This window comes from Vicugna pacos, chromosome 34 (genome assembly GCF_048564905.1).
Source record: "Vicugna pacos chromosome 34, VicPac4, whole genome shotgun sequence".
Taxonomy (NCBI): Eukaryota; Metazoa; Chordata; class Mammalia; order Artiodactyla; family Camelidae; genus Vicugna; species Vicugna pacos.
In genome coordinates, this window is record NC_133020.1 from 20373448 (window position 1) to 20400657 (window position 27210).

The 27210-nt window shown below is 50.8% G+C and overlaps 1 protein-coding gene and 1 long non-coding RNA gene across 4 annotated transcripts in view; one reads left to right on the top strand and one right to left on the bottom strand.

Annotated features, from left to right (window-relative positions):
* Positions 1 to 279: 279 nt before the first annotated feature.
* Positions 280 to 26119, bottom strand: LOC140691282 (uncharacterized). 3 transcript variants are annotated; one of them, XR_012066870.1, is made up of 5 exons: positions 25494 to 26119; positions 22895 to 23030; positions 22137 to 22258; positions 6684 to 6757; positions 280 to 1989 (listed from the first exon to the last, which is right to left on the bottom strand). It is a non-coding gene; the product is annotated as an uncharacterized lncRNA (long non-coding RNA). The 3 variants fall into 3 exon arrangements; XR_012066868.1 differs by having other exon boundaries at positions 282 to 1989; positions 22137 to 22261; XR_012066869.1 differs by lacking the exon at positions 22137 to 22258 and having other exon boundaries at positions 282 to 1989; positions 25494 to 26116.
* Positions 15263 to 27210, top strand: part of IQSEC3 (IQ motif and Sec7 domain ArfGEF 3) — a 76584-nt gene continuing 64636 nt past the window's right edge. The window contains exon 1 of the mRNA XM_072954433.1: positions 15263 to 15798. Coding sequence (XP_072810534.1) covers positions 15263 to 15798 — 536 coding nt within the window. The remainder of the gene's footprint in view (positions 15799 to 27210) is intronic.

Genomic DNA, 27210 nt, shown 5'->3' on the forward strand with positions numbered 1-27210 from the left:
ATCATTCACTGTTTATTTAAAATTCAAAATTCAGTAGGTGTTTATATTTTTACCTGCTAAATCTGGCAACCCTACTTTCTTCCTAATGCTCTCCAAATTTTGTCCTCCTTCCCGGCTCCCCTCCACACCCTTCCCTGGGAGGGACTTAGGCTGAACTGCCTTTTTTGATGAGAACATTCCAATGACATACTGGCTGCAGCATATGGTTTCCACCAATGATGGGAAAGAGATGAGTTTCCGCCTGTATTACAGACTGAATGTGTCCCCCCACCCTCCCCAAATCAATAGTTAAAGCCCCAACCCCCAATGTGATGGTATTTGGGCTGGGGCCCTTGGGGGGTGATTAGGGTTATATGAGGTCGTGATGGTGGGGCCCCCATGATGGGCTGACAGCCCTCAGGAGACACAGGGAGAGGTAAGGACACAGGGAGAAGGCAGCGGTCTGCAACGCAGGAAGAGAGCTCTCACCAGGAACCAAATCAGCTCACAGCCTTGATGTTGGACTTTCCAGCCTCCAGGACTGTGAAAAATCAATTTATGCTGTTTAAGCCACTCTATGGTATTTTGTTTTTGACTAATACAACCTGCAAGCACATGTCCCCCTCCCTCCACCTGAGCAATGACTGAGTGGCAATGGCTTAAGGTATCCAGGACACATCGAAGGAGGGGACATATGCTGAGTAGAGGAGAGCTCGGAGCCTTGGGGCTCTGCCACTCATCCTCGGTGTGACCTCTGGCAAGTTGTCCAAAGGGGCCTCGGCTGCCCCATTTATAAACCGGGGTTAGAAGTGCAGATACAAACTACTATATGTAAACTAGATAAACAACAAGGTCCTACTGTACAGCACTGGGAACTATATTCAATAGCTAGTAATAACCTATAATGAAAAAGAAGATGAAAAAGAATATGTATGTTTATCTGAATCACTATGCATTACCAGACATGAACACAACATTGTAAACCGACTATACTTCAATTAAAAAAAAAGAGAGAGTGCTTGCCCTCACTCCCTTTAAGGGCTGCAGAGAAAGGACGTCTAATTGCTCCATGATCTGTAAAGTTTATTCAAACATGAAAGGAAATTTGTATGCGCCCCAGGATGTCCGTCTGCACACAGACAGGCACCCACATCCCCCATCACCCCCCAACCCCGGCTATGCTTTCTCACCAGAGCGCTGCTAGACAACACCCCCGCCCAGACCAGCCAGTTCAGCCTCCACACAGGTCACCCGCACTTCACAGAAGTTCTCAATCTAATCTGCTGCCAACAGATTCATCCCAGATATAACTGTAAAGATTTCCTAGGAGCTGCACTGCAAGGACATTTAACTTCAGCCGCTTGGCTGCAGGGAGAACCTTACTTCAGTCTGGATAAAGAAAAGCTGAGTGTCATAAGATGTGGACACTAAGGTCCTACCTGCCTGCCTTTTGGGGCCTGTTGAATTCTATTCAAATGAAATATACAGAAAAGGCAAATCCATACAGAATGCAGATTGGTGGCTATCCAATTTCCTTTCCTGTTCGATGCTCCCCGGACAGAGGGGGTGGGGAGGCCACTGGCTGGGGGCCTCTCCTGTGTGTCCCCCAAGGATACCTTTTTCTTTCTTCAGAAGGAGGATGAGGAAGACACTGCAGTGTCCCTGGTCACCCTTCTCCCAGCACAACTTCATTGAGTGCAAGCTCTGTGCCTTCAAACATGTCAGAGAAACAGACAGGTAAGCAGATGATTGCCAGGGTGTGATGGTGCTTTGAGAGAAGCAGGGAGGGGTGCAGGGTGCTGGAGAGCAGGAGCAGGGGCACACATGCAGAGCTTCCGTCGTGCCCAATGGAAAAGTCTTCCAAGGTGCAGAACTGGAGTAAGGAGAACAGGGCAGACCTGGAGGCTCCACGGTGCCTTTAGGAGCCTGGAGTCTTCTCTCTACTCCGTGCTAGCACGTGGCTTTCATCCTTGGGGCTGTGATATGTGTGCTCCATTCCCAGCCTTGCATCTGATGTCCAGGTGGGAAGAAAGGAGGCACAGAGAAAAAAAGGTAAAATGCAGATGTGAGCCCAACGGATTCCTTTTTAAGAACGCTTCCCTAAGACTCTCCAGCCAGCAACTTCCTCTTACATCTTATTTGCCAGGGTGGGATCACATGACTGCAGCTAGCAGCAAGGGAGTCTAGGGAAATGAGCATTTTTAACTGGGTATACGGCTTCCCTAAACAAAGAGATTCTGTTAGAAGGAGGAGAGGACAGAAAGAGGGGGAGTCGACTGTGCAGTTAGAGATACCTAACCTTTGTCCAAGGTTGCTCAGAGACGGACTTCTGGAAGATGTGATGCCAGAGATGAAACTTAAAGGATAAGCTGGCGTTACCCCAGGGTGGGGCTGTAGGCGTCCCAGGGATAGGAGACAGCAGGAGTCTATTAATTAAGGCAAGGCTGGCTGCTGCAACAAACCAAAAGGTCTCATTCCTTCTCACTAACAAATCAGCCACATCAGTGGATGGCCCTAAGTTCTTCCCGGCTGTGGCTCCACTGTCTTCATACGGGGCTTCTGAGCTTGGAAGGGGAAGAACAAGAGGAGCAGGAGGGAGGGAGGGAGGTTTGATGGAGCGGGCCTGGCAGCAGCATCTGTCACTCTGGTTCCCATTCCGCTGGCAAGACCCTGTTCAAACGGGCACATGTAACCGCAGGGGAGGCTGGGAAACCCAGTCTATCTGTAGACCAGCCAGCTTCCACGACGGTGACCAGGAGGTGAGAAGACATGCAGTGGGTGTGGGGTGGGAAGCGACACAAGGCCATAAGCAGCTTGGCGTCGCTGGAGTACAAGGCAGAGAGGGGTGGGGATGAGATTAGAGACGCAATACCAGGTACCACCTTGGGCGCTCCTGCTCTGTGCCAGGCAACGCGCGTGGCGCTCTGCATCTGTAATCTCAGCTACGAGAGGGGGTCTGACATGTGGAGAAGAGGTGGGAGATCTGTGTTTATTTGTGTAACAATCCTATTTCCTAGCAAGTGTACAGAGTTTCACTGTGTGCAAACCACGTGGACATGTACAATATTCAGTATTTATAAGACTTGGTGAGGAAAATATTCCCATCATCCCTATGTATATTTGGAGGAAAACAAGGCTTTGAGAGGCTGAAGAACTTGTCTGAAGTCAGACAGGTCCACCTATTCATAAACACTCTTACCCACTCTATTACAGTACCTCCCAAAGAGGGGCTCATTGGTCATGATGGGGAGTCTGGGCTCGAGCCAGAATGTGTTGAAACCCTGGGACCACAGCAGTGGGCTTGAAAGAAGCCACATTTCTGATGCCCCAAACTGGGCTCCCTCAGACTAACCTGTAAGCAGTGGCACCCCCGGGCATGAAGGGCAGCACCCGGCTCTCCCAGGTGCGGACGTCCCCCACTTTCAGAGAGAGGGGGCAAGGAACTTCCGTGCCTCCCTCTGAACGTGAAATGACCCACCTCAGGACCTTGCGGCTCTCCTGCTCCCCCTCACCTCCTCTGCAGCCTAGGAGGACCAGGGCTGGGAAGAGAGCGACGGGGGGCGGGGGGCACAAGCAGGGTGCAGGAAGGGCTGACTGCCGTCAGGCACAGTAACAGTACTGTCAGAGGACCGTAAATGTATTTTAATTAAAATCAGAAGAAAAAAATGAACTTTTGATTGAATAAGATATTTTAATATATAATACTAATATGTTCATCTATGCATCTATGTATCAACATAGTCAGAAAACACGATTTTCAGGGAAGGGAAAAGGACCCACCTCATCTACGAAAGTCTGTGATGAGGTTGGTGTGTGAGAGTGAGGAGGAGGAGAGGGGTGTGTGTATGTGTGTGTGTGTGTGTGTGTGTTTCAAGGCAGGGACTGAGGACCTAAGACTTCAAGCTCTGGACTCTCCTGCTCTCAGACTTCAGGTCCCAGGCTGCCAGCATCCATCTCACTAAACTCCACGCACTATGACATACTCTGAGGAACCTGGAACCCAGAGCCTGGTGCCCACCACCCTGCGTGGATGTGCATTTACAGGAGCTGCACCCCTCTTCCTGGCATAGTGTCCATAGCTCTGAAATCCCACCGAGTGGGAGCTGGGCACAGGGCAGCAGGACTAATCCTTGAAATGGCTCAAGGAGGATTATCCCAGCCTCTCAGCAGCAGCACAGCTGGGCTCATTCCTGGGGAGGGGAGACCAGAGCAGGGTGGCTGCCCAAAGTGGGAAGACTGGCCAAGGGCTGGGCAAGGCAAGGAGAGGGTCCTAAGGGGCGGGGCTAAGTCTCAGAGGTGGGATTATGCAAATCAAGCCAATTCCAGCCAGACATCCAAAGCTTGAAAAAGAAAACCTAGCCTGAGGGGAAAGAATTTAATTTATAAAAATTTGGAAGTACGAAATGTAAAATAATCCCTTAAGGTGCTTACTTAACAACCAAATCATTCCGACACGATGAACCATATGTAAAATGTTCCTCCTCCCCACCCTCAAGGCCCCATATACAGCCCCCTTTCTCTATCTGCAACTATGCTTGTGTTGGACCCAGCAAATTCTGAAACCTCTGCCTCTAGGGAAGCGGGGTGACAGGAAAACAAGACCTGATTTTGTGAGCTCCAGCCCGTAGAGGGAAAAATGCCTTGTGATTGGAGCATGCTGATATGTGCTAATGTGGTAGGAGACCCAGGCAGGTGAGAAGTGGGCCTCAGGAGTTGGGGTGAGTCCTGGGTGGGTGGAGATGAGAGCAGGGTCTGGGTGGGAAGGCTGGGTGACTGGTTAAAGCCTGACCTGCGTGGTGCATCTGGGCCCAGATTGCCGGGGCTTACACTCTGGTAGCCATTAGTCATGAGTGGGGATTGGACACTGGAAACTAGGCTTCTGTGTGCAACCGAGGAATCAAACTATTAATGTGCTTAATTTTAACTAAAACTTAGTTTGAAAATTGATACTCCATTCAGTTACTGGAAAAACAGAAGTGTGTGAGACAACTTGAGTATGTAAATTTACTTTTTTAATGTGAATTTTGTGAAATCTAGACACAGGCCACACATTTCCAATAAAAATTTAGCATCCAAATTGAAATATGGTTAAGTGTAAAATACAGCAATATACTTCTAGGACTCGGAAAAAAAGAACTTTTTTCAGGTACCTCATTGATAAATGTTTATATGATTACATGTTGAAATGATAATATTTGGGATATGTTGGGTTAAATAAACATATCATTGAAGTTAATTTTTTTATTTTTAAAATGTGATGACTAGAAACTTAAACATCACACCTGTTGCTCACACCGTGTGTATCTACCGGACAGCTCTTCCCTAGAGTGGTAAGAGGGACCTAACTCTGGTCCATGTGGAAGAGAAGAATTAGCAAGGCAGAGCAGAGGCTCTCCAGGGTAGGGCCAAAGGTCGCTTGACGGTGGGGCTGGGGGTAGGAGGGGAGAGGGGAGTGGGAGCTGGGAGGGGGCAGAGAAACTTGACCTGGCAATGTTAAGAATGTGATCAATGGGGCCAGCCCACTGTTTACTTAACCTCTTCCAAATTCCAGCTGTAGATGGATAACACGTCCCCACCAGCTGTCCACACGGGGCTACCGTGGGAGCCGCCTGCCTTTTCTTCAGCCTGCCCTGCACGCCAAGTCTGTCTGCTCTGACATTTGCTAGAACACTGCCAGTGGGATCACGGCCCTCAGTTCTGCACCTTCTAGCACAATCAAGAGCCAAGTGTTGGGGATGGGAAGGGATAAATTGGGAGTTCGATATTTGCAGATACACACTAGTGTATATAAAATAGATAAACAACAAGATCATAGTATATAGCACAGGGAACTATACTCAATATCTTGTAGTAACTTATGGTGAAAAAGAACATGAGAATGAATACATGTATGTTCATGTATGACTGAAGCACTGTGCTGTGCACCAGAAATTGACACGGCGTTGTAAACTGACTGTATGTCAATAAATATAAATATACAAAAAAATTTTTAATAAAATAAAATGCTGAATTATGCTAAATAAAGTAGAATGGAAAGATTGAAACAACACAAAAAGCCATGGAAAGAGAATCAGGACTTGATGATTCTGAGAGCGCTCAGCCTTCCCACCCGGCAAAAGATGTGAAAATGAAGAAACGGCCTCCAAGCACGTGGAACAGAGGTGAGCCATCCAGAGGAGAAACAGGAAGCATGACTCGAGGGTCTTCTGTTAGAACCTTGTGAAGCTGGGGGGGGGAGGGTACAGCTCAGTGGTAGAGCTCTGGCCTCTCTGCCTCGGTTTCCGCATTTCTCGCCTCCCAGCTGCTCCCTCTCCTGTTCCCGTCTTCCTGATTACTTGCCTCTTCTCCAAGCCTGGGCTCTGCCAGGGCAGCACCCCTGACCCCTCCACACACACAACGCAGAGCCGGCTGCAGGCTGTGGGCATCTTTGACTGGCTCTGTGGAGAAGGTGGGCAGAGCCCGGGTGATTCCATGCCTGGAAGCACCTTGCTCAGACCTCCCTCTGGCCAAGCCAGCGACTGAGGAGTCCGTCCTTGGGTCCACACTCCAGAGACCAGGCACAGCCAGAGGTCAGGACCGCAGTGTGGGAAAACCAAGTGACCTGTTCTATTCCACTCCTAACCAAGCTTGTGACCCTGGGAAAGTCAGCTAACCTCTCTTAGCCCCACTTTCCTTGTGTGCAAAATGCAAGTAATACTACTCACCCCACAGGGAAGTTGGAGGATTTGGCTGAATCACGTGAGTATTTCCCTTGTAATTCCACTGTGCCAGGCACTGCCTTTAGATGCAGAATTAAACAAAGATGGGTTAGATATATGCTCAAAACTCAAGGCAACTGGGAGAAACTGACATTTGAATTAACCTTTATTCAAGCTGAATGAAAAATGCCAAAGAGAGGTATATAAAAATGCACTATGGGAACAAAGAGGAAGATGGGGAGGTTGAGGATTTTCAGAGGCTGTTGTCAAACACAACTGTAACAGGCAAAGTGGGGTGAAGACCAAGATGGAGGAGGTGGTGTGGGCTGAGCTACGGAAGCGTGAAAGGGGTCTGTGTGGAGGGGTGTCGGGTGGAACGTGGGCTGTAGTTCTTCCTTAAGGGCGATAGATAATACTCTGATCCATATGCTTTGAGCTGTTTTGCAGATACTAAAACCCCCACCAGGTGGAAGAAGTTAACCGCATGCTGCCCACAAGCTCCGAGAAGCCAGACCAGTTGGAACCAGAAGGTTGATGACACTGACTCCTGATGACGTCACCACCACCCAGTCAAAAGGACGTCCATGAGCTGATCACACACCCCACACCACCCCCATCCTGTCTTTGAAAACCTTTCCCTGAAAGCCTCTGGGGAGTTCAGTCTTTTGAGCACAAGCTACCTGGACTCCTTGCTTAGAGCCTGCAGTGAGTGCTGCACTTTCCTTCCCCGCCACCCGGGGGCGGTAGCTCGGCTTTACGGCGCGTGGGCAAGTGGACCCAAGTCTGGCTCGGGAACACCTTACCTCCTGGTAAGATGACCAGCACCACCCTCCGACCCGCCACCACTCTCTTCTCACTCCGTCCTCTTCACTTAGTGAATCTTATCTCTACTCATGCCTTCCATTAAAGATCTGTTCTTTAAAAGCTAAGGTATAAATTGCATGCAGTGAAATTCACACACTTTCGTGTGCAGTTCTGAGAGTTCTGACGTGTCGTCACATAACCATCACCATAATCAAGGTACAGAGCAGCCCGCCCCCAACAAACCCGTGCCCCCATCCCCACCCCTTCACAGTCAATTCACCAGCCTCCCTGCTCCAGGCAGCCACTGATCTGATTTCTATCATAAAGATTAGTTTTGCCTGTTCTAGCATGTCATGTAAATTGAGTTACGCATATGTACTCTTTTATATCTGATTTCTTTCACTAAGCGTAATGTTTTTCAGATTCATCCGTTTTGCTACACGGAGCTGCAGTTTGTTTCTTTTTGTTGACAAGCAGAATTTCACTGTGGGAATTCCACTGCGTGGATACCCACGGTTTGTTCCTCCATTCACAACGGCTGGACATCGTCATCATCATAACCACCGCCACCATCACCCCCACCACCACCACCCCCACCCTCCCCACCACCATCATCACCATCGTCACCATCAACGTCGCAGACACTCACTGCTCCAGGGCTTATCTTAAGGCTTTAGATGCGATAACTCATTTAGCAGTCACAATATTCTTATAAGATGGGTTTTAACCATTTTACCCATTTTCAGGTGAGGAAATTTAGGAGCTGAATGGTCAGCTGATTTGCTCAGGGTCACACAGCAAGGATTTGAACCTTGTACTCTGGTTCCAGAGTACACTTACAGAACCACACCATTCCCATTTTATCTACCTACCTACCTACCTATCCATCCATCCATCCATCCATCCAAGTTCCATGCAAAAGTCTATTTGATAAGAATGCTTCTGAAAAAATTATTTAAAATAATAAAAATGTGAAAACTACTAAATACTGCCATTCAAACTGGAGAAGTCCCAGGGGGTGGCGTGCTGTAACTGCATCCCACTTCCTGGGCATTCTCAGAGCAGTTTCTGTGGGTGGGGGTGAGGAAGAGTTGTCAGCGATCAGAAAAAGAGAATATTTTAAAACAATTTGTCAAATGTGACACCCGCAGCTTCTGGGGAGACGACGCTGTGTAGGAAAGCTCAGGCAGCTGGAAGTGGCTTCCTCCTCCTCTCTCTGTCTCACCTCCTCCTCTCCTCCCAGGAAGGCAGAGCTGGGAGGGGTGAGGGGTTGACTGGTGTAATGAGACTTCAGAGGGCTGAACTCGACTCATGAAAGAAAGGTCAAGGAAGGCAGACCATGGTTCAGCATAAGAAAAATCTTCCTAGCCATGGGGTCGTCCTGAAATTGGATAAACATCTTGAGATGCAGGGGCTTGTTTGTCCAGGGAAATCTGGGGCAGACCCTGGTGATCAGGGATGACGCGGTGGGATGCTTGCGTCTGGGTGGGAGGGGGTCCTAGGGTCGGTGGGCTCCCAGGTCCTTCTTTCTTCTTGATCCAGTGACTCCACCTCCACCCCAACTCCACTGCGGGACCCCTGAGTTCTAGGGAAGAGCAGACCTGGTCCCTGCTCGTGGTCTAGTCCAGGGCAGAGAGGACAGAGGAACCAAAACCAGGGTTTCTCAGACCCGTGGCTCCAGCTCAAAGCTTCTCAATGATGCCCCACAGCAGCCCCTCGAAGGGGGAGGAGAATTCTCTCCCCGCCCTTCTCAAACAGGGCTTTCTAGAGTATCTCAAGATGTCGGGGAGGCTCATGACCTTCTCCAGATTCAAGGCAGACCACTTACTGGGGTGGAGATTGTGGAACAATGGGGGAGGTCTGTTTCCACCTTCAGCAGGGCCCACAGGTTCTGTTTGGATCTGGACTTAGTCCTCAAACAATTTGTTAACCACTTTCCTTTTCATACAGAACATTCACAGGTGTGAGCTCAGGGGACACCACGACCGATCCATTCACAGGTGGCAGTGGGGACACTCAGAGAAAGTGAAATTTTTTAAGGACGAAACAAGACTGTGTGTCTGTGAAAGTACTTTGCTTGTACGTGGTATAGCACGACTACCTGTATCACTTTATTTATATTCGCTTTATTAAAATGAAGCTGATTTTACTGGACATGTGCTCTGTGCCAGACATGGGTCAGGTCTGGTGCTTTGATGCTTTGCATCACTTAAGCACACATGCAAATAAAAGGTTATTGCTGACCACCCCGAAAGTGCTCTCTCCACATCGGACATCCTAATATGTGATGCAGAGGAACAGGAGGAGGGACTTAGAATAGGAGACCTGGGTTCCAGTCCTGGTTCTGCTGTTATTGGCTGTGTAACATCAGGAAAGCTACTCACCCTCTCTGAGCCTCATTTGCCACATGTGAAAAATGTATGTCTTGCTTACCACTCACTGAGAATCAAGTACAATGAATATGTGTGATTGGACACTTTCTGCACTATTTATTGATCCTTCCAATATCCTTCCAACCTATGATGTGCATTCAGTGATTATTCCCATTTTACAGTGAGGGAAACCCAGGCCCCGAGAGCGAACTACAAATACTGGCTAGGATTAGCCTCAGCATTATTATATAACAATAAGGCAAACACTCATGAAAACAGATCCAAGAGGCCACAAGGAGAGGCCGTGCTTGCTTACTTTCCTGAGAGCTGAGAACCTGATTTATTTATAGTCCTGACAACAGAATACACAGGAAGCACGTGTGAGCTGAGTTCTGGTGTGTGCGGAGCCCAGAGGCCGAGGGCTGGATCTGCAAAGTCCCTTTCGCCATAGAAGGTAACATATTCCCAGGCTCCCAGGATAGGATGTGGACATTTGGGGGAGCCATGATTCTGCCTACCACACATGCAAACCATAAAAATGAGGCGCTGGAATGGCTACCAGACAACCGCACATGGGACATTCACCAGAACAGCCGGCAAACTGGGCCATGTAAAAGCCCCCAAAGTGTCAATAAATTTAAAAAGACTGAACTTACACAGAGTATGTTCTCTGACCACAAAGGAGTCAAATTATAAATCAATAATAGAAGGATCTGGAGGTAACGAGAAATTACAAAATATTTTGCACTGAGTGAAAATGAAAACAAAATTTGTCAGACGCAACAAAAACAGTGCCGTAGGGGATCTTAGAGCTGTAAGTGCTTATGTTAAAAAAGAAGAAAGGTCCAAAGTCAATAATCTATCTTAAGAATTCCATCTTAAGTATCTAGTAAAAGTTGAACAAGTGGAAACACAAGTAGGCAGAATCAGGAAAAATAAGGTAAGAGAGGAAATCAATGAAGTAGAAAGTGGACAAACAATAGAGAAAAATCAAGGATACTAAAAACCAGTTATTTGAAAATATAATAAAAATGGGTAAATATTTAGCCAGACTGCTTTAGAAGAAAGAGGAGGAGGAAAAAAAGGAAGAGGAAGAAGGAGGAGGAGAAGAAAAGTCCAAATCACCACCATCAAGAATGAAAGAGGAGATTCAACACACAGCCTACACACATTAAGAGGCTGATAGGAAAATATCATCAACAATTTCATGCCAACAAGTTTGACTCTCCAGATGGACACATTCTTAAAAGACAATTGTATCTATTTCCTATTGTTGTTGTTAGATTACCACAAACACAGTAACTTAACAACACAAATTTATCATCCTCCTTAGAGTTTCAGAAGCTAAAAGTCCAAAATGCATTTCACCTGGCTAAAACCAAGGTCTCGGCAGCATGGTATTCCTTCAGGAGGCTCTGGAAGAGAATCTGTTTCCGTCCCTTTTCTGGCTTCTATATACCTGCATCCCTTGGCTTCTGGTTTCCAGGTAGCAATTGCCTCACTGTGACCTCTGCTTCTGTTGCCACATCTCCTTTCTGACACTCTTACCTCCCTCTTATAAAGACTCTTGTAATTACACTGGACCCATCAGATAATCCAGCATAATCTTCCCAGTTCAAGATCCTTAACTTAATCACATATTTACAGTTGCTTTTGCCATGTAAGTTAACACACACAGGTTTGGGGTATTAAGACAAAGACATCTTTGGGAGGTCATTCTCCCTACCAGAGTCACAAATTACCAAAATGGATACACAAAGAAACAGAATCTTTGAATAGCTCCATATCTACTAAAGAACTTGAATCTGTAGTTAAAATGCTTCCCACAAAGAGACCTCCAGGCTGGGATGGCTTCAGTGGTGAACTGTCAAACATTTAAGGAAGAAATGAAATTTAAGTCATCATACCAAACATAAAAATTAACTCCAAATGGATCATAGGCCTAAACGTAAAAGCATAAATAATAAAACCTCTAGAAGAAAACATAGGAGAATATGTTTTTGGCTTTGGGACAGGCAAAGAATTTTTAGATAGGACACAAAAACATGAACTATAAAAGAAAAAATTGATGAACTTTTCTTCATCAAAATAAAAACCTTTGCTCATCAAAAGACAACATTAAGAAAACAAAAAGGTAAGCCACAGACTGGAGGAAATATTTGCAATACATACATCTGGTCAAGACTATTTTCCAGAATAAATGAAGAACTCTTACAACTCAATAATAAGACAAACAATTCACTAGAAACAGTGGGCAAAGAATATATACAAATGGCCAATAAGCACATGAGAAGATAGTGAACAGCATTAGCCATCAGAGAAATACTTATTAAAGCCATAAATATACCCCTACTCACTCAAACTGATAAAATCAAAAAAGCCTAAAAATACCAAGTGTTAGCAAGGATGTGAAACTTCTGAACTGCTCACACATTGCTGGTGAGAATAAAAAAAAAATAGTACAGCCACTTTGGAAAACAATTTGACAGTTTGTAACTAAGTATACACACACACACACACATATATATATATACTTAGTATACAACTTGGCAATTTCAAGTCTAGATTTTTTTCCTTCTGATAAAACACACATAACATAAAATGCATGAAAACATACGTCCACACGAAGATTTGTCCCTTAATGATCAGGACAGCTTTATGCAAAATAACCAAAACCTGGAAACACCCAAAAGGTCCATTAACAGGTGAGAAGATGAATTATGATACATTTGTATCACAGAAGACTACTCAGAAGCAAAAAGGAACAAACTATTGATACCTATAACAGAATAGACGAATCTCAAAAAGATTATGCTGCACATACAAAAAAAGACACAATGGAGTATTTACGATTGCCATTTATATGAAACTCTAAAACAGGCAAAACTAATCTGTCTTGACAGAAAGCAGATCAGTGGTTGACCGGGGATGTGGCTGACAGCAACTGACTGCAGGGGGGCATGAGGTAGTAAGCTCATTTTTTGCAGTGATGGAAATTTGGATTACACGGGTGTCTATGTTCATCAAAATTCATTGAACTGTGCACTCAAAGTGGGTGCATATTATTACACATGAGTTGTAACTCAATAAAGCTGAGTTTTTAAAAAATGAAAGGAAACAACAAATGAAAACACTTGGGCCCCATTCCTAGTGATTCCAACACAGCAGGACTAATATAGGGCTTAGAAGCCTGCATTTTAAACAAGCCCCCGTAGATAATTATGCTGCAGGCTGCTTCACTTATAGAAATAGTACTGGTCTCTATGAATACCCAACTCAGACAATAAATTAACTGGACAAGCAAAGAAAATTCAGAAGAAAAGTGTTTAAGTCTTACATTGTGCTGTACACCAGAAACTGACACATTGTAAGTGACTATACTTCAATAAAAAAAATTTTTTTTAAAAACTGTTTAAGTCTGTGTGTGTCCTTGTCCCACCCACAGCCTCCGTTCTGTAGCTAGAATACTGATCACTACCAAAGTCTCATCCCGAGTGCTCTGTCCTCCCAACTGTTGGCTCAGCTGTGAATAAGCTTCCTTCACTCATTCTTTACAAGAGAATTTTGCTAGGAAAATAAATGGGAGGAAAGCAAATAAAAACAAATGCGGAGAAATCAATACGTCTGCAGAGCACAGACCCCTCCACAGAAGTTTCTTCAAATCTGGCACAAGGTGGGCTTGGCTGGCCCAGCTCACTGGACACGAAGTATCAACAGATACGCTTTGCTGGGGGAACGGCAGGTAGACGTGGAGGCTTGTGGAGCAGCTGGGTGGGAAACGGAACGGCACAACAGACAGGGTAAGAGCATTCATAGCCCAGAGGAAAGAGTCATTTTCTGCCGAACTGGACTGAACCAAAGCACTCGCTTCATGCTTAGTCCTTTCCTGCTGTCTGACACATCTTCCCCGTCTTCCTGTTCTGTCTACTTGTTGAAACACCTCCCAGCCTTCAAGGCCCAGCCTGAATAACACCTCCTCCTTATCAGATCACCAGAGACAAACACAGCGTCTCCCTTCCCCGAACTCCCATGGCACTTGGCTTGAAGAGCTCTTACAGAAATTTTGATTTGTATTTTAGTTATTCATGTACAGGCCATGTCTTCTCTACTAGACTGTAATCTCCTTGATTATAGAAACTATATCTTATGATCCATGCTAGGGGTAGTCTGCACAGTTCCTGGTTCATTACTTAGCACTTGGAGTGTTTTATGTACATTCACTGTAGAAATGAATGAATGATTGAGTCCATGCCGATTCATCTGAGCTTTTGCTTATGCTCTTCCCCCTTTCTGGAAAACCCTTCCCACATCAAGTGTATTTCCTCCAGTGAGCTCCCCAAATCCCCAAGCTGCTGTGCTCCGATAGCATTCTGGGCACGTCTCTATGTCACCACTTATAACCACCGATGTACACGGAAATTTAATATTTATCACCTGTGTCACCTACTTAATTATAGGCTTCAAGAAGCCGAAGATTCCGTTCTAGTCATCCTCATCTTACACCTAGCCCATATGCATTTTATAAATGTTTTACAAACAGAACGATCTCTTCAGAAGTTTCTGGAAGCATTAGCCCATGACACAGAGGGCCTGATTTTTTTAGTTTATGTTCCTATTAGAGTGGCCAAAACTGTCCCGAGGTCTCATTCCCGGAGAAATCCCAGCAAAAGTAGCCTCCCACCCGAAGTTTCCTCTTGGCTGAAGAAGGTGTAGGACCGGATGTTCTCTGGGGTCCCTTACTGTCCTGGGGTCCTCGTGTTCCAGGGACTCCCCCACCAGACGGAACACAAGAGGAAAGCGTGGCCTCTCAACAGAAGGTCTTTAAGCAGGACCTGGGCCTCTGGGATGACTGGACATGGGAGAAAGAACTCGCGACTTTTCAGATTTCCTCTTTTTAATACATTTCTCTCCCCTTTCGCCACCTTCCCTTTCTCTGCTTCCTCGTTCTCCCAGCCGCTCCCTCTTCTCCTCCTCTTTCCTTATTAGCTTCAGTTCTCCTTCGGGTCCCACCGCACTTTCCCTGTGCTGCGGTTTCCGCCTCGCGGGCTTTCTCTCTCACGCCAGATTTACCTCGTCCATCCCGGGTCCCTTTCTTTATCCTGCTCCTCTGCCCAATCTCTCACTCGTTTTCCTCCTCCCCTGCCAGCCCTGCAGGAAGCCGAGACTCCTCACGAAGTCTCGAGGTGGGAGGTGGGAGGTGGGGTGGGGGTGGGCCCTGGCGCCGCGGCCCCGCCCCTCGTGCGTGTGTGAATGTCTGTGTGGCGGTGACGCGGCGCCGGCCGCAGGGAGGGAGGCCGGGCCCGCGGAGAAGGAGGCGAGCGGATCGCCGGGGCTGCTCGGCTCCTGCGCGCCCTCGCGCTCCCCGCCGCCCGCCGAGGCGCAGGCAGGGCGCAGGCGGCGGCGGGCGGCATGGAGAGCCTGCTGGAAAACCCCGTGCGTGCCGTGCTCTACCTCAAGGAGCTCACGGCCATCGTGCAGAACCAGCAAAGCCTCATCCACACCCAGCGCCAGCGCATCGACGAACTGGAGCGGCGGCTGGACGAGCTAAGCGCCGAGAACCGCAGCCTGTGGGAGCACCAGCAGCTACTGCAAACCCAGCCTCCGCCCGGGCTCGTCCCCCCGTCGCCAGCCCCGCCGCCGGCCGCCCCTGCCACCGCGGCCCAGGAACCGCTCCAGAACCACGGACAGCTCCCGCCCTCCGCGCCGCAACCCGCGCCCGAGCAGCCTCCGCTTCAGCACCACGGACAGCTCCTGGCGCAGCCCCAGCCGGGCCCCAGCAGCAGGGCTCACGCACCCCAGTCGCCCCACCAGCACCCGGTGGCGCCCGGGGCCGTCGCTGACAAGGAGAAGGAGCGTCCCCTGAGTTGCTGCGCTGCTGCTGGAACCCTCCTTCAGCACAAATCCCCCGCTGCCCTCGGCAAGGGCGTCCTGAGCAGGAGACCTGAGTGAGTGGGGAAGAGGGATGGGGGCCGCTGTGGTGGTAGGAAGGGAAGGGAAGGGTGGAAGGAAGGGTGGTAGGAATGGGCATGAGGAGGGGAGGGGGGAAGCCGGGTGCACCTGAGTCTGAAGGACTAGGGCAGTGTGAAGTGGAGGGGTGACAAGATACTTGGGGGCAGAAGTGTGTCAAGGAGATTTAGGGGAAAAGAGGGAATGATATCAGTGTTTGAGGGGGGTTGGGGGATGTTGGGTCAAAAACAGTATCCAGACCATCACTGGGGGCACAGGAGGAAAGAAATGGAGTTTAAGTGACTGGGTATATTAGAAGCCGGCAGGTTTTAAAAGGGACAAGATGTGGGGGGAAGTTGGGGCGAAGATTAAACTGAAGAAAAGAGAACAGCTGAAGAATCTTTTTAAGTTAGGGAAAATCTGGAAAGGAGTTTGGGTAGTAAAATTATTTGAATGGAGAGTGAGATATGAAAAAGACGGAAGCTTGGCAGAGACACATTAAGAGCTTTAAAAGGAGCAGGGTCCAGGAAGAGTAGAACTGGGGTCTGAGGGAATTCAGGAGGCAGAGGATAAGGCTGAAAGGCAGGATGATGTGAAGAGGCAAGGGGCTGGAGACAGAGGAAGAGGAAGAGTGGGAGAAAGCATTTCCCAGGGGAACAAGCTGGCTCTTTAACTGATGCAGTGGGAGGCGAAGCCAAGAGCAGCTCATTTGGGGAAGCTTTTTCTGCTGTGACTTGAGTGGGCACCTTTCTTCTGATCCCCCATAGACCCAGAGGGGTGCAAGGTGACAACCCACCAAGCCCATGGAGGATTCCGTTATAGCATCAGGACCCAGTCTGGTTATAGCTTTTCCCTCTGACTCAAGGAGGATTTCTGTGCAGGGTGTTAGCAATCATGGAAAGGGAATAATGATGAGAGACAGTTGGCATACGGAGTTGGTATTTGGATGTAATTTCTGTTAAATCTCTGTTATGGCTGGTGACTGCAAACCTTGTTTCCCCTTGGGTAACTGGAATCTCACGTCAGGTCCGGAGAGAAATATGCTCATTAACCTCCAATGAGAAACTCTGGGACCTCAAGCTCTTTCTTTACACTCAATGTTCATAAACTACGGATATGGAAAGAATAAATGAGAGAGAATGTTCTCTCCTCCTCATTGGGAAGGCTGTGATCATGTCAGCTTCCCTTCTCTGATTAGACAGGTGACGGAAGAGCCGCTCATGGGAAATCGGTCCCTAGTCAGCACCTGACCCTCACAATGGGGGTGCTAAGGGAACTGAGGGTGAGAGGGATTGGAAAGGAGAAGAGCCAAAAACCTCATCTTGAGCAGCCTTGGCATGCTTTAGGTCTAGGGATTCTTGTGAAGATCTGATGTAGACTCATCCTCACATCTACTGCAGAGTTAGAGAAGTTGAGTCAGGACACATTAGCCTGCAGGGTAGATTTGACCAGAACCTTGGGCTCTTAGAGGGTAAGATCCAGGGTGATCTGCCTTGGTGGACCCACAGCATTTGATTCAAGCCCCAAGAAGATGCGGTTTTCCTTCCCAGCTTCCTCAAAGGCCCATCTACCCTTCATTCAGTTTCACAGTTTTTTTCCTTCTGTGGCAGGAAAAGCAGAAAGTCAGTTTTCCCCCATGGCTCAGTACGGGCACCATTCTTCCAAACCACTACGTGACTTTTTCCCCAAACAGGGGAACAGAACTATCCTATTCCGTTTCGGGGTGGGGGTGGTGACTGTGGCTCTTCACCTCATGCTCTTTGGTGTCTCCCTCCTTTTCCTTCACAACCCTACTTTCTTCGCATCCCTTCAGGGGACCGTGTGGGGAAGCAGGGTTGAGGAAAGATCATTTTTCTTGGATAAGGACTTTGTCGTGGCCCCCAAAGTGGCTTAGAGAGCCCAAACTCTCCTGCCCAGGTGCTCCCGCCGGGAATCCAGGGATTGTAGGAATCATCTGGATTCCTATCCAGCCTCACATGTCAAAATCTGAGAGGAACCATAGTGTCCTCGTCTTTCCCTCTCCCTTGTCCTGCTTTTGCTTCCCAAGGGAGCAGAACAAAAATACGTAATCAAAATGGTGGAAGAGAGTGGAAGTGGTTGGAAATCTTCCACTCAGGAAGTTGTGCTGGGCACTAATCGGTTAATACCACCAGTCGCTCCGTCCTTTCTCCAGACCCTCCAGCTCTTCCCCTTCTGCTCACCAAGCCTGGACACCCAGAGACTTAGAGAGCTCAGATACACATGCCTTGCCCCACTCTCTGCAGCTCCCTCTCCCCTTGGCTCGGAAATCTTGGACATCTTGGCTGACTGAATGCCTTTTGGATCACCCATTTCTCCCCACTGTTTTGCTTAACTTCAACCCAAGTTTTCTCCATAGACCTCAGGAAGGAATCATCTTTGCTGACTACTGCTTTGGCCCCATGCTGCTCTCCACCTATGACTCCCAACCCGACCCCGTTTTGCATTTCTGCCCTCCTCTGCTCAACCTCTCAAGGATGCAGGGCTAGATGCTGGCAGCAGGCAGGGGGACATCTCCGTGGATCAGGGGAGAGGAGGAGAGGAAGAGTAGAGCCAGGAGCCCTCCCTGGTGTCTCTCCTGGGGATCTCCCTGCTGAATCAGTTCTCTATTGGGCACACTGACGTAGGAGGAAGGGATGGCAGAGGGGGTCTCTGGGTCATAATTCTGCTGAAATCTTTTCTCATTTCTTACTTCCCCTTCCCTGGTCTCACTGAGTCAGAATGCAGCCCGGCCAGGTTGCTGGGGGTGGGGGAGGGGAAGTGAGGGTTCCCAGGGGCCAGGCATTGTCCGATGCATTATCTCACTGCACTGTTTGCCTCTTATCCCCAGAACTCATCTTCCTGCCCAAATCCAGGAGAGGCAGGAGCCCTGGGGACCCTGGGGCTGGAAAATAATAGGTCTTCTAATTGTCATCAGATTGGTATTAATATGCAGCCTGGCCTCTCTCCCTGCTTCAGCTGAGGGAGATACAAAGGTGGTAGCCCTGGAGGTCAGGCCGGGAGAGCAACAATGTGGGGGGCGGTGCAGAATTATCAGGGAAGAACGACACCAGAGGGGTTAAAATTCTTTCTCTGCCGCTTCCTGGCTCTTGCTAAGCTCCAGCCCCCACTGCTTTTGCCTCTTAATGAAAGCAGCAATCTAGCTTCCTCCTCTTTATTTTTTCAATCAAGGCTCACAGCATCCACAGAATTGATTATCCCTCTCCTGGCTGGAGCCAGAGCCTCAGCCTGACCTGGCAAAGTCCCCTCTTCGCCACAGAAGCACATGACCCTACCTTGAGCTACTGGCTTCGTTTGGTGTGGCCACAGCTCTTCTGTCTGAGCATCTGTTAGCCCACCCCTCCAGCCGAGCACTTAGAGCCAGTGGATCCCAGGGCTTGCCTGTGTCCCCAGGCCTGCGGGCAGGGGATTTTCCCCCAGGCTGGGTGAGAGTCTTGCATATCATTCAAATTCAGCTCCTACCCCAACTTCCCATCTCCAAGGGGCCAGGAAGTCTGAAAGGCTCAGTAGCTCTTGTCCTCTCCTCTTCCTCCCTTGTCTTTTTTTTTTTTTTTTTTTTGCCCTTCTTCTTCCTCACTCTTTTCTCTTTTTCCTTCACTCTCTCTTCCCCCTTTCCTCCCTCCCCTCAGACACTTTCTGTCTCCCATATCTTCTTCCCTCTGTCCTTTGCTTCCACTTACTTGGCACAAGGACGGCTCCTTGTCTCTGCTCTCATCATTACACATAAACTAAATCTTGGGCCATCTTTTAAGCTCCATAGTCTTATGCTGATGGGAGGCCAGGGGATGGCTGGAAGACCACTGGGTGTGTTTTTTAGCCTGCTGTCTGAAACACTGATTTGGAGCAGGTGTTTCTGCTTCTACTGAGGCCAGGTGGTCAGCCTGAGGTGGCAGCTCATGACCAGCCCCTCCTGGGAGCTATTAAGAGAGTGAGGGTCTGCCAGTCAACTCTATTGTTTCAAGTGTCCAGTCCATTCAAAACCCTGTACCGTGTTATGAAAACACAGGAAAGACACAGACAGTCCTTGCTCAACATAAGATGCACATCTAGAAACATCTAAATAAGTGTAAGCAGATTGCAGGTGCCCAGAGCTACCCTCTGTCAGAAGAGAATGGGGTAAAAAGGGCGAACATATAAACCATATTTAGAGCCCAGAGAGGCTTCCTGGGTTGGCATCAAGGGTTGATGTCAGGAACAGTGAGAGCCAAGGAGAGCTGAAAAGGGACACGGCCCGCAGGAGTCAATCCACGGAGGTGTCTGTGTTGCAGGTGCTCATCACCCCACCCTCTGACTGTACAGTCCCCCCACCCTCATCGCCCCTCCCCAGGCTAAATCAATCAACCTGGGAGGGAGCTATCAGCACTCGGGGTCCTTTCTACCTTGTGGCCAAAAGACCTGCTTGCTGGGGAAGCAACGTTGTGCTTCCCTGGCCTGTCTGTCATCCTCCTCTTTCCTATCCCAGTGAGGATGGAAAAGAGGGCCAGAACGAAGGCTCCCCGAGAGGAGGGCATGTGTGTCTTTCGCTCACCGAGAAGCCAGCATAGAGCAGGCACTCGTGACCATCTGCTGCCCCCTGCCTTTCCGAGGACCCAGACCCCTGCTCTTCCCTCCCTCTCATCCACAAAGAACACAATCCAAGAGAAACCCGTCGCCCTGGCCTGGGGAAAACCCGACAGCAGCCTCCCTCCTCCTCACTAGCCCGAGTGCCTGGTTCCACTGCCATCTCCTCCCTCACTCCCCAGCCCTTCCCAGACCCACACAGTCAACCCCGGAGGCCCTCACACAGGCACCTTCCTCTTGGCCTGAAACCGAGCAGGAGGAGCAGCAGTGGGTCCTGCTGATTCAGCAAATATCTATGCAGCCAGAGCGTCAAAGGTCATGCATGACAAATGGCAGAGAGGGTCAGGTCTGGGCGGAAAGGGAATGAAAGGGAGGGTGACTTGGAAAAGGAGGGGAGAGTTAGGCAAAGCAGCTAGACCCCTGTTCTGGAAAGAGGCTTGGATCCTGAATTTAAATCCCACGTAAAGATCTTCAGACAGACCGCCCTGGTGATCGAGCCGAGACATTTTTCACTGGGGCCCAAACGTACAATCAGTGGACCCAGGGTGCAGCTGAGTAAGGGGTTTCTCGGTAATACTGAGGTCCTGGGGGCCCTCTCATGGCACCTGGCAGACCCCCCAGAGGCTGGGCCATCCGGCAGGATCTGCAAAGCCTGAGCCTCCGCAGCTCCTTCCTCTCCTGCTTCTGGAAAAGCACAAAGTGTGGTTCCCGCCCCAGCTGCAAAGGGCTTCTTGCGTTCACACAGGAAGGGAGTGGTCCTCTCCATTTCTGGCAACGAGGGCATGAACAAACAAACATGAAGGAGCAGGAGCAGGGGGAGGGAGCAATTGGACCACTCAGGCCAAAAGGGACTGAAGGAAAGCACAGAATCACAGAACTCTTAAGATCTAGGTGGCTCAGAACACGGGCTTTGGAGGCAGGCCTACCTGGGTATGAGTCCTGCTCTCCCACTTACAGGGACCCCTTACATTCCTCATGTACCTTCTCTGAGCCTTAGTTTTTTCATTTATGAAATGAGGACTAATACCCACTGTAAAGGGTTGTTGTCGAGTTTTAAAATTAGGTAGCATTTTTTGGTGCTGTTCCGGGCACTTAGTAAGTGTTCGATACATTGTACTATTGCTACAGATAAAGAAACCAGGGCCCAGGGCTCATCCAAAGTCAGACCATAGCTACCGACGAGAATCCAGGTTCAGGATTTCCTCCGTTTCTCCAGGCCACCTTCCTACATGGAACCTTTCCTCATCCACTCCTCTACCTCTGGGAAGCGTGTACCCGAGCTATTCCAGACACGGGAATGGGAGCCTGCCTTGAAATGCAGCCAGGCAGGACAAATCCGCCATCTCTGAGTGATCTATCATGAGGTCGCACAGCTTCATAGCTGGGAAATGCGTCCTTAAGCCCAACTTAAATTTCTTCTGTTGCATTTTAAGATTGCACTTCTCTTAAGGACACTGACGGGATCTGGGTTACCACCCAGTGCCCCTCAGTGATAAAAATGACCTTGTCCATTTTCTGAATGGGGAAACTAGTCTCGTTGAGTATGCGGGCTTGTCAAGGACAGAAGCGGAGAGTAACGGAATGGAGTCTGAATGGGGAGGATGCCTCCCACCTCCCTAGAGAGAAAGCTAAATCCATTTCTCCAAATTCTTCCATCCTGGGGATGGAAGGGAGAAGGCAGACCTGCTCTTTGCAGAAGTCTGAGGTCAGAAAGCTAGAAAGAACAGCAGGGAGGTACTCAGAAAAGATGAGGCCTGACCTGATGTGGGGTTTTGGTAGAGGCGGGGGGTGGGGGTGGCCGGAGGAAGACTCTGTTTTTTGGTCAAGCCCAGGGGCTAAAGGAGTTTCTTCTTCTCGTAAGGATGCTCTTAGATGAAATGTCTTCTAGGAAAAACAAAACAAATGGCAGGCTTTTAAAATTCTCTCCAGGGTGGTGAAGGGTTGTTGGCTGGGAGGCCACCAAAGGCAAAGACGTGTGTGTGCGTGCGTGTGTGTGCGCGTGGAGGGGAAGGGCGTGGGGGGCACAGGCTGTTGTGCTGTCGCTCTGTTTGGAATATCCCTCCGGAGGGTTATGTAACTGCACTGCCAAGGCCTGTGCTGAGTGCTACAAGTCCTCCCCAGCAGGGGGGCGGGCTGCTGTGGACGGGAGGCCTGCAGGCCTGTCCAAGAACCCGCCCGGAGGACCGGCCCCACTGCCACGCTGTACAGAGTCGGGCCATCTCCTCCGGACCGCAGCTGCAGGGACTGGGGGTCTTTAGGCTCTGGACCAGGGCTCCCCAGCCCCTCTGGGGAGTCAGGTGAATGTCTGAAGTGGAAAGGTCCAATAAGGTCATTTGGACCAAGCTTGTCATGTGGCAAATGAGAAAACTACGGCCGGAGAGAGAAGTGACTGGTGCTTCCGAACTGGTTAGCGGCAGGACTAGGTTAGAACTCTTCCCCCAGTGCTCTGGCCAGCGTGCGGCATGGCCCAAGAGAGCCAGTCAGGACTGCCCTATGGGCGTGCAGAGCCAGACTTACCGCTAGTTACGGGGGTTTCGGGGACTGAGGGAGGTCTCTCTGCCTTCCAGATTATCTCGCCTATGCCAGTAATCCCACAGTTAGCCACTCCTTTGGGTACGTCAAGGTTATCCTCCTTGTTAAAACGCAAATTCTCCTAGGAGAAGAGAAAAACAACACATTTGGCTGTATCAGACTTTTGTTCTTCTGCATGAAAGGGTTTATTTGAGCTGTGTCTGACGGCAGGTTTGATAAGGGAGGAGGGTGCCCAACCGCCAGGGCAGGAGGCTCAGGAGGCGTTGAACGGCTCCCGAGGGAGGCTACTGAGCGTGTACACGGTCTTTACCTCCTCTGCACTTTGCGGGGAGCTGGCATCGCGGTGCCTGGGCCTGCTGAGCACAGGGGAGGGGCTCAGGGCACTCCCACACTGGTTTGTCTTGGAAAAGTAATTCTATGAGCCAGAGAAGGGATACTTCCCCAGCTTCATGTGTAAAAGTCACGAGGTAGGAATTTAAGGCGCATCCTGGTGCTTGGTTAAGTGCTGTCGATCCTTTTCAGGATGGTAAAATAAATTTTTGGATGGCAGAATTTCACACAATTCCACTGGGTTTGTTGTGGTGGGGGGAGACGTGGGCAAGCAGGGGGCTGTGAGGCACAGGCCTGCAGAGGACGGGGGTGGGAGGCCAGCTCAGCGCCTAGCAGGGTTTGATGAATACTGCTGGAAAGAGTCCCCCGCAGGACCTCGGGCCCAGGTGGCTCGTACACCGTCCACCTCTGAGTGGAGGGAGGGGCTGCAGTGTCCGGGCTGAAGCAGGTCTCAGCAGGAGGGAGGTCTGCCCAGGAGTGGGCAGCACCCAGGCCAAGAGCACAATTCCTGCAGCTGAGCAGGCGTTCCTGTGAAACACTGGATCAAAGGCTCAGCTCTTAAAGCCAGAAGGGGAGTGAGGGGGACACGGGCACCCCCCCCAGCTAACAGGTCCCACTCCAGTCCTACCCATGAGTAGGGAGAGCCCTCCCACCTCTGTCCCTGGCCTCTGACCAGGCCAGTCCTCAGCCTGGGAAGCTGCATTAAAAGTGATGCATGGTGAGGAGAGGGCACAGCTCAGCGGCAGAGTATGTTGTTAGTATGCATGAGGTCCTGGGTCCAACCCCCAGTACCTCCATTTCAAAAAAACTAAAAATAAATAAAAATCAAAAACCTCCCTCCCCCACAAATTTTTTTTAAAAGAAGTGATGCATGAGAAAGTCCTTGGAATGCGTGTTTCACCTCAGACACACACACACACACAGCCCATCAGCAGGTTGAAATCAAAATGGAAAATGGGTCTATGAGGATGGGAGGGAGAGGAAGCCGGAATTGTGGCCATGTCTCCGGGTAGGAAGAGGCAGAGGAGAGAGAGCTGGATTCTGGGGTCACTGTCTGGCCCCGGGAGATGCCACAGGAAGCAGCACCCAGGCCCCAGGCCCCTCCTCTTTCTCGGCCAGGCAGTGTCAGCTCTGCTCAGGGAACCGTTAGGACGCTGACGGGAGGGGAGTGGGTGTGAGTCTGGTGAGGATGTGTTTGTGAGATCACGCATAGCTGAGCGTGTTCCCGACGTGGACTTGGGGAGGTGGGCGATGACCCAACCACATGGCACAGGCCGCCTTCCTGCCTCCCCGACCCCTGGGCAGGCAGGCCACCCTGTCAGGACTCTTGAGTTCCTGCTCCTTTCTCTGCACCCCTGTTTCTCCCTCCCAGCAAGCCAGTTCCTCCTGGTCCTCCTCTCTGTAAAATGGGGTGCGTCTACAGTGCCTCTGCTTCCCGCTTTCTATCCCTCATTCTGCCTCGAGGGTGATGGAGACCTGACCTCTGGAGGCTGTGAGCTCCCAGGAAGAAGGCTGCCTGGGAGATGGGCGGGTGCAGGAGCACCCCGCGCCTGACAGGCTCAGCTGGGGCCAGGGCCCCGCGCCACATGACCTCTCAAGGCTGGATCTGGCAGGTCAAACCAGCTGTCTCCCTGCCTTCAGTCAGGAACGCACTCCCTATCGCAGCAGAGCGGAGAGGGAATTCCACAATTTCTTCCTTGATAAATGATTCCAATCCACCACAATTTTCATTCAACACATCAATTCAACACAATGATTATTTAAAATAGCAACAGCAACAGAAACTCTGCAGAGCAGTTGGGAACCTCTGGCTCGGGTCTGGTTTCAGCGTTTCCAGAGCACAGCTTGGTCTTTACAAACGGAGATGCCCTGGTGTCTCCAGACGGGCTCATTTGGCATCCTGGACATTCTTGGAGCTACTTAATTCAGAAGAACCACTGGGGAGGGCCAAAGAGAATTCCAGGGGCAAGTGGAGGCACTGAGCTGGGCAGCACTGGAGGAGGGGCAGGGTAACTCTCTCTCCAAACAGCTGGACTCCAACCCAGAAACCAGGGCTCCTGCCGCCCACCCTCAGAGACCCCAAGTGTGCGCGTGGAGCCAACCCCTCCCCCGTCTCTGGGCCTTGACGTCCCCTCTGTGCAATGGGAACAATCAGCCTTTGCCACCTTTTGGGCCCTGTCTGCCCTAAGCTCACCACGTCTGTGGCATAATAGTTCAGAGCTGTTCAGAGGTTGCTGCAGCAGGAAGGACTTACCTTAGGTGAGAAAAGTGACTTCCAAATGATTAGAGCCTTAGAAAGGAAGCTCAGAACGCACTGTCCTTTTCGAGAAAAATGAGACAGACCCTGTGGGTCCGTGCAGGGCGGCAAGCCCCGCCGGTCGGGGAGGGTGAGGTGAGGTGAATCTGCAGGAGCTTTGAGCTCCAGATTCCCTGGAATTTTCTCTGGGTTCCCTCCGGACATTCGTGTGTAAAAGCCGGGCGCAGCCGGAGGGGAGCGCTCAGGCCGGCCCCCTCCGCTCTCTGCCCCCAGGCCCGCTCGCGAGCCCGGGGAAAGCCCTTCCTCCGGCGGCCGCGTCCCGGGGGCCCCTCCAGGGGCGGGCGCGCGGAGTCGGGCTCGCGGCCGCGTGGGCGGCCGGGCGGGCGGCGCGGAATCTCCCGGCCCACGCGCCCCTCGGCGCGGGCCCGGCGCGTCCACGCGGGGGCGGCAGGGACGGACCCCCCCCGCCCGGCGCCGGGAAGCCGCGCGCCCCGCGCCCCGCCTGGCGAGGCGGCTGCTGAGTCACGCGCGCGGGAAGCGCGGCCGCGGCCGCCCCAGCTGCGCGCCCGGGCCCCGCGGGGGCGGGGAGGGGGCGCGTCTCCCGGGTCTGCGGGCCTCCCAGCCCCTCCCCCGGCCCGGCGCTCCGCCCGCCCACGACGTCTGGGAGCCTCCCGGCCGCCCGCCGCCCGGGAGCCTGGGCCGAGGGAGGGGCTTCCGGGCTGCAGCATCCCCGCCCCCGACCCGCCCCAGCGGCCCCGCAGGGCTCCTGCGCGAGGGTGCGGACGCCGGGGTGGGGGGCGGGGGAGCAGGCCTTCGTGGGCCCCAGCCCGGGCAGAGGAGAGCGCCTTCCTGGGAGAAGCCGCGGGGGCGGCTAAGGAGGTCGGGGATCAGGATGGCGTCTTCGAGACCCAGTTCTACTCGGCACCCACCTGCCTAGCCTCCCTGGTACCCGAGACAACTCCCAGCCCTGTCTTAGCTTTCCATACTTACACTGGTATTTTGTAGAATCACATAATCTTCGAGTTCTGGCCCAACCTGTGAGACCATAATAGTTCAGAATGTGGCCTCAGGTTTGAACCTTGACTCAGTCATATACCAACTGTGATCTTCAGCAGTGACAGCCTCAGTTTTCTCATCTGTAAAATGGGGGTAAGGATGGTGCTGCCCTAACAGACTGCTGTGAAACTTCAGAGCCGATGTCAATAAAGGCCCAGCAGCCCAAGCGCAGCCGTTGTTTGGGGACCCCTCTGGCAAGGACTGAGCCAGAAAGTGCTTTTGAAGGTAAGAGTCTTCCAGCCGGTTCACAACAGGGCTCCTCCTTCCCTCTCTGACAGCCCCTCAAATACTTGAAGACAGTCAGCCCTCCTCCCTGGCATTCCTGACCACTGTCTCCAGCCGCCCCCCTTCCCTTGTTTCAGATGAACACTGAAGCCTACACCTTCTGCTCCACGTGGGCCTGGGAGTGGCTCTGCCCACCCCACCACTGGCTTCTAGTCCCTAAAACACAGGAAGTGGAGAGAGCCTCGTGGCCGGGCCAGCTGGGGCAAGGGGAGCCCTTCCCTCACTCCTGCCCCAACCACACAGGTTCTGGACCCTGCCTGGCTCTGGATGGAACCTGGGAACCCACTGGCTCTTTCTGCTGGAAGGACTGTCCCACTTCTAGCCACCTATGCTTGTGCAGGTGGCTTTCATTTGAACGCCTAAAAGTGCTGAA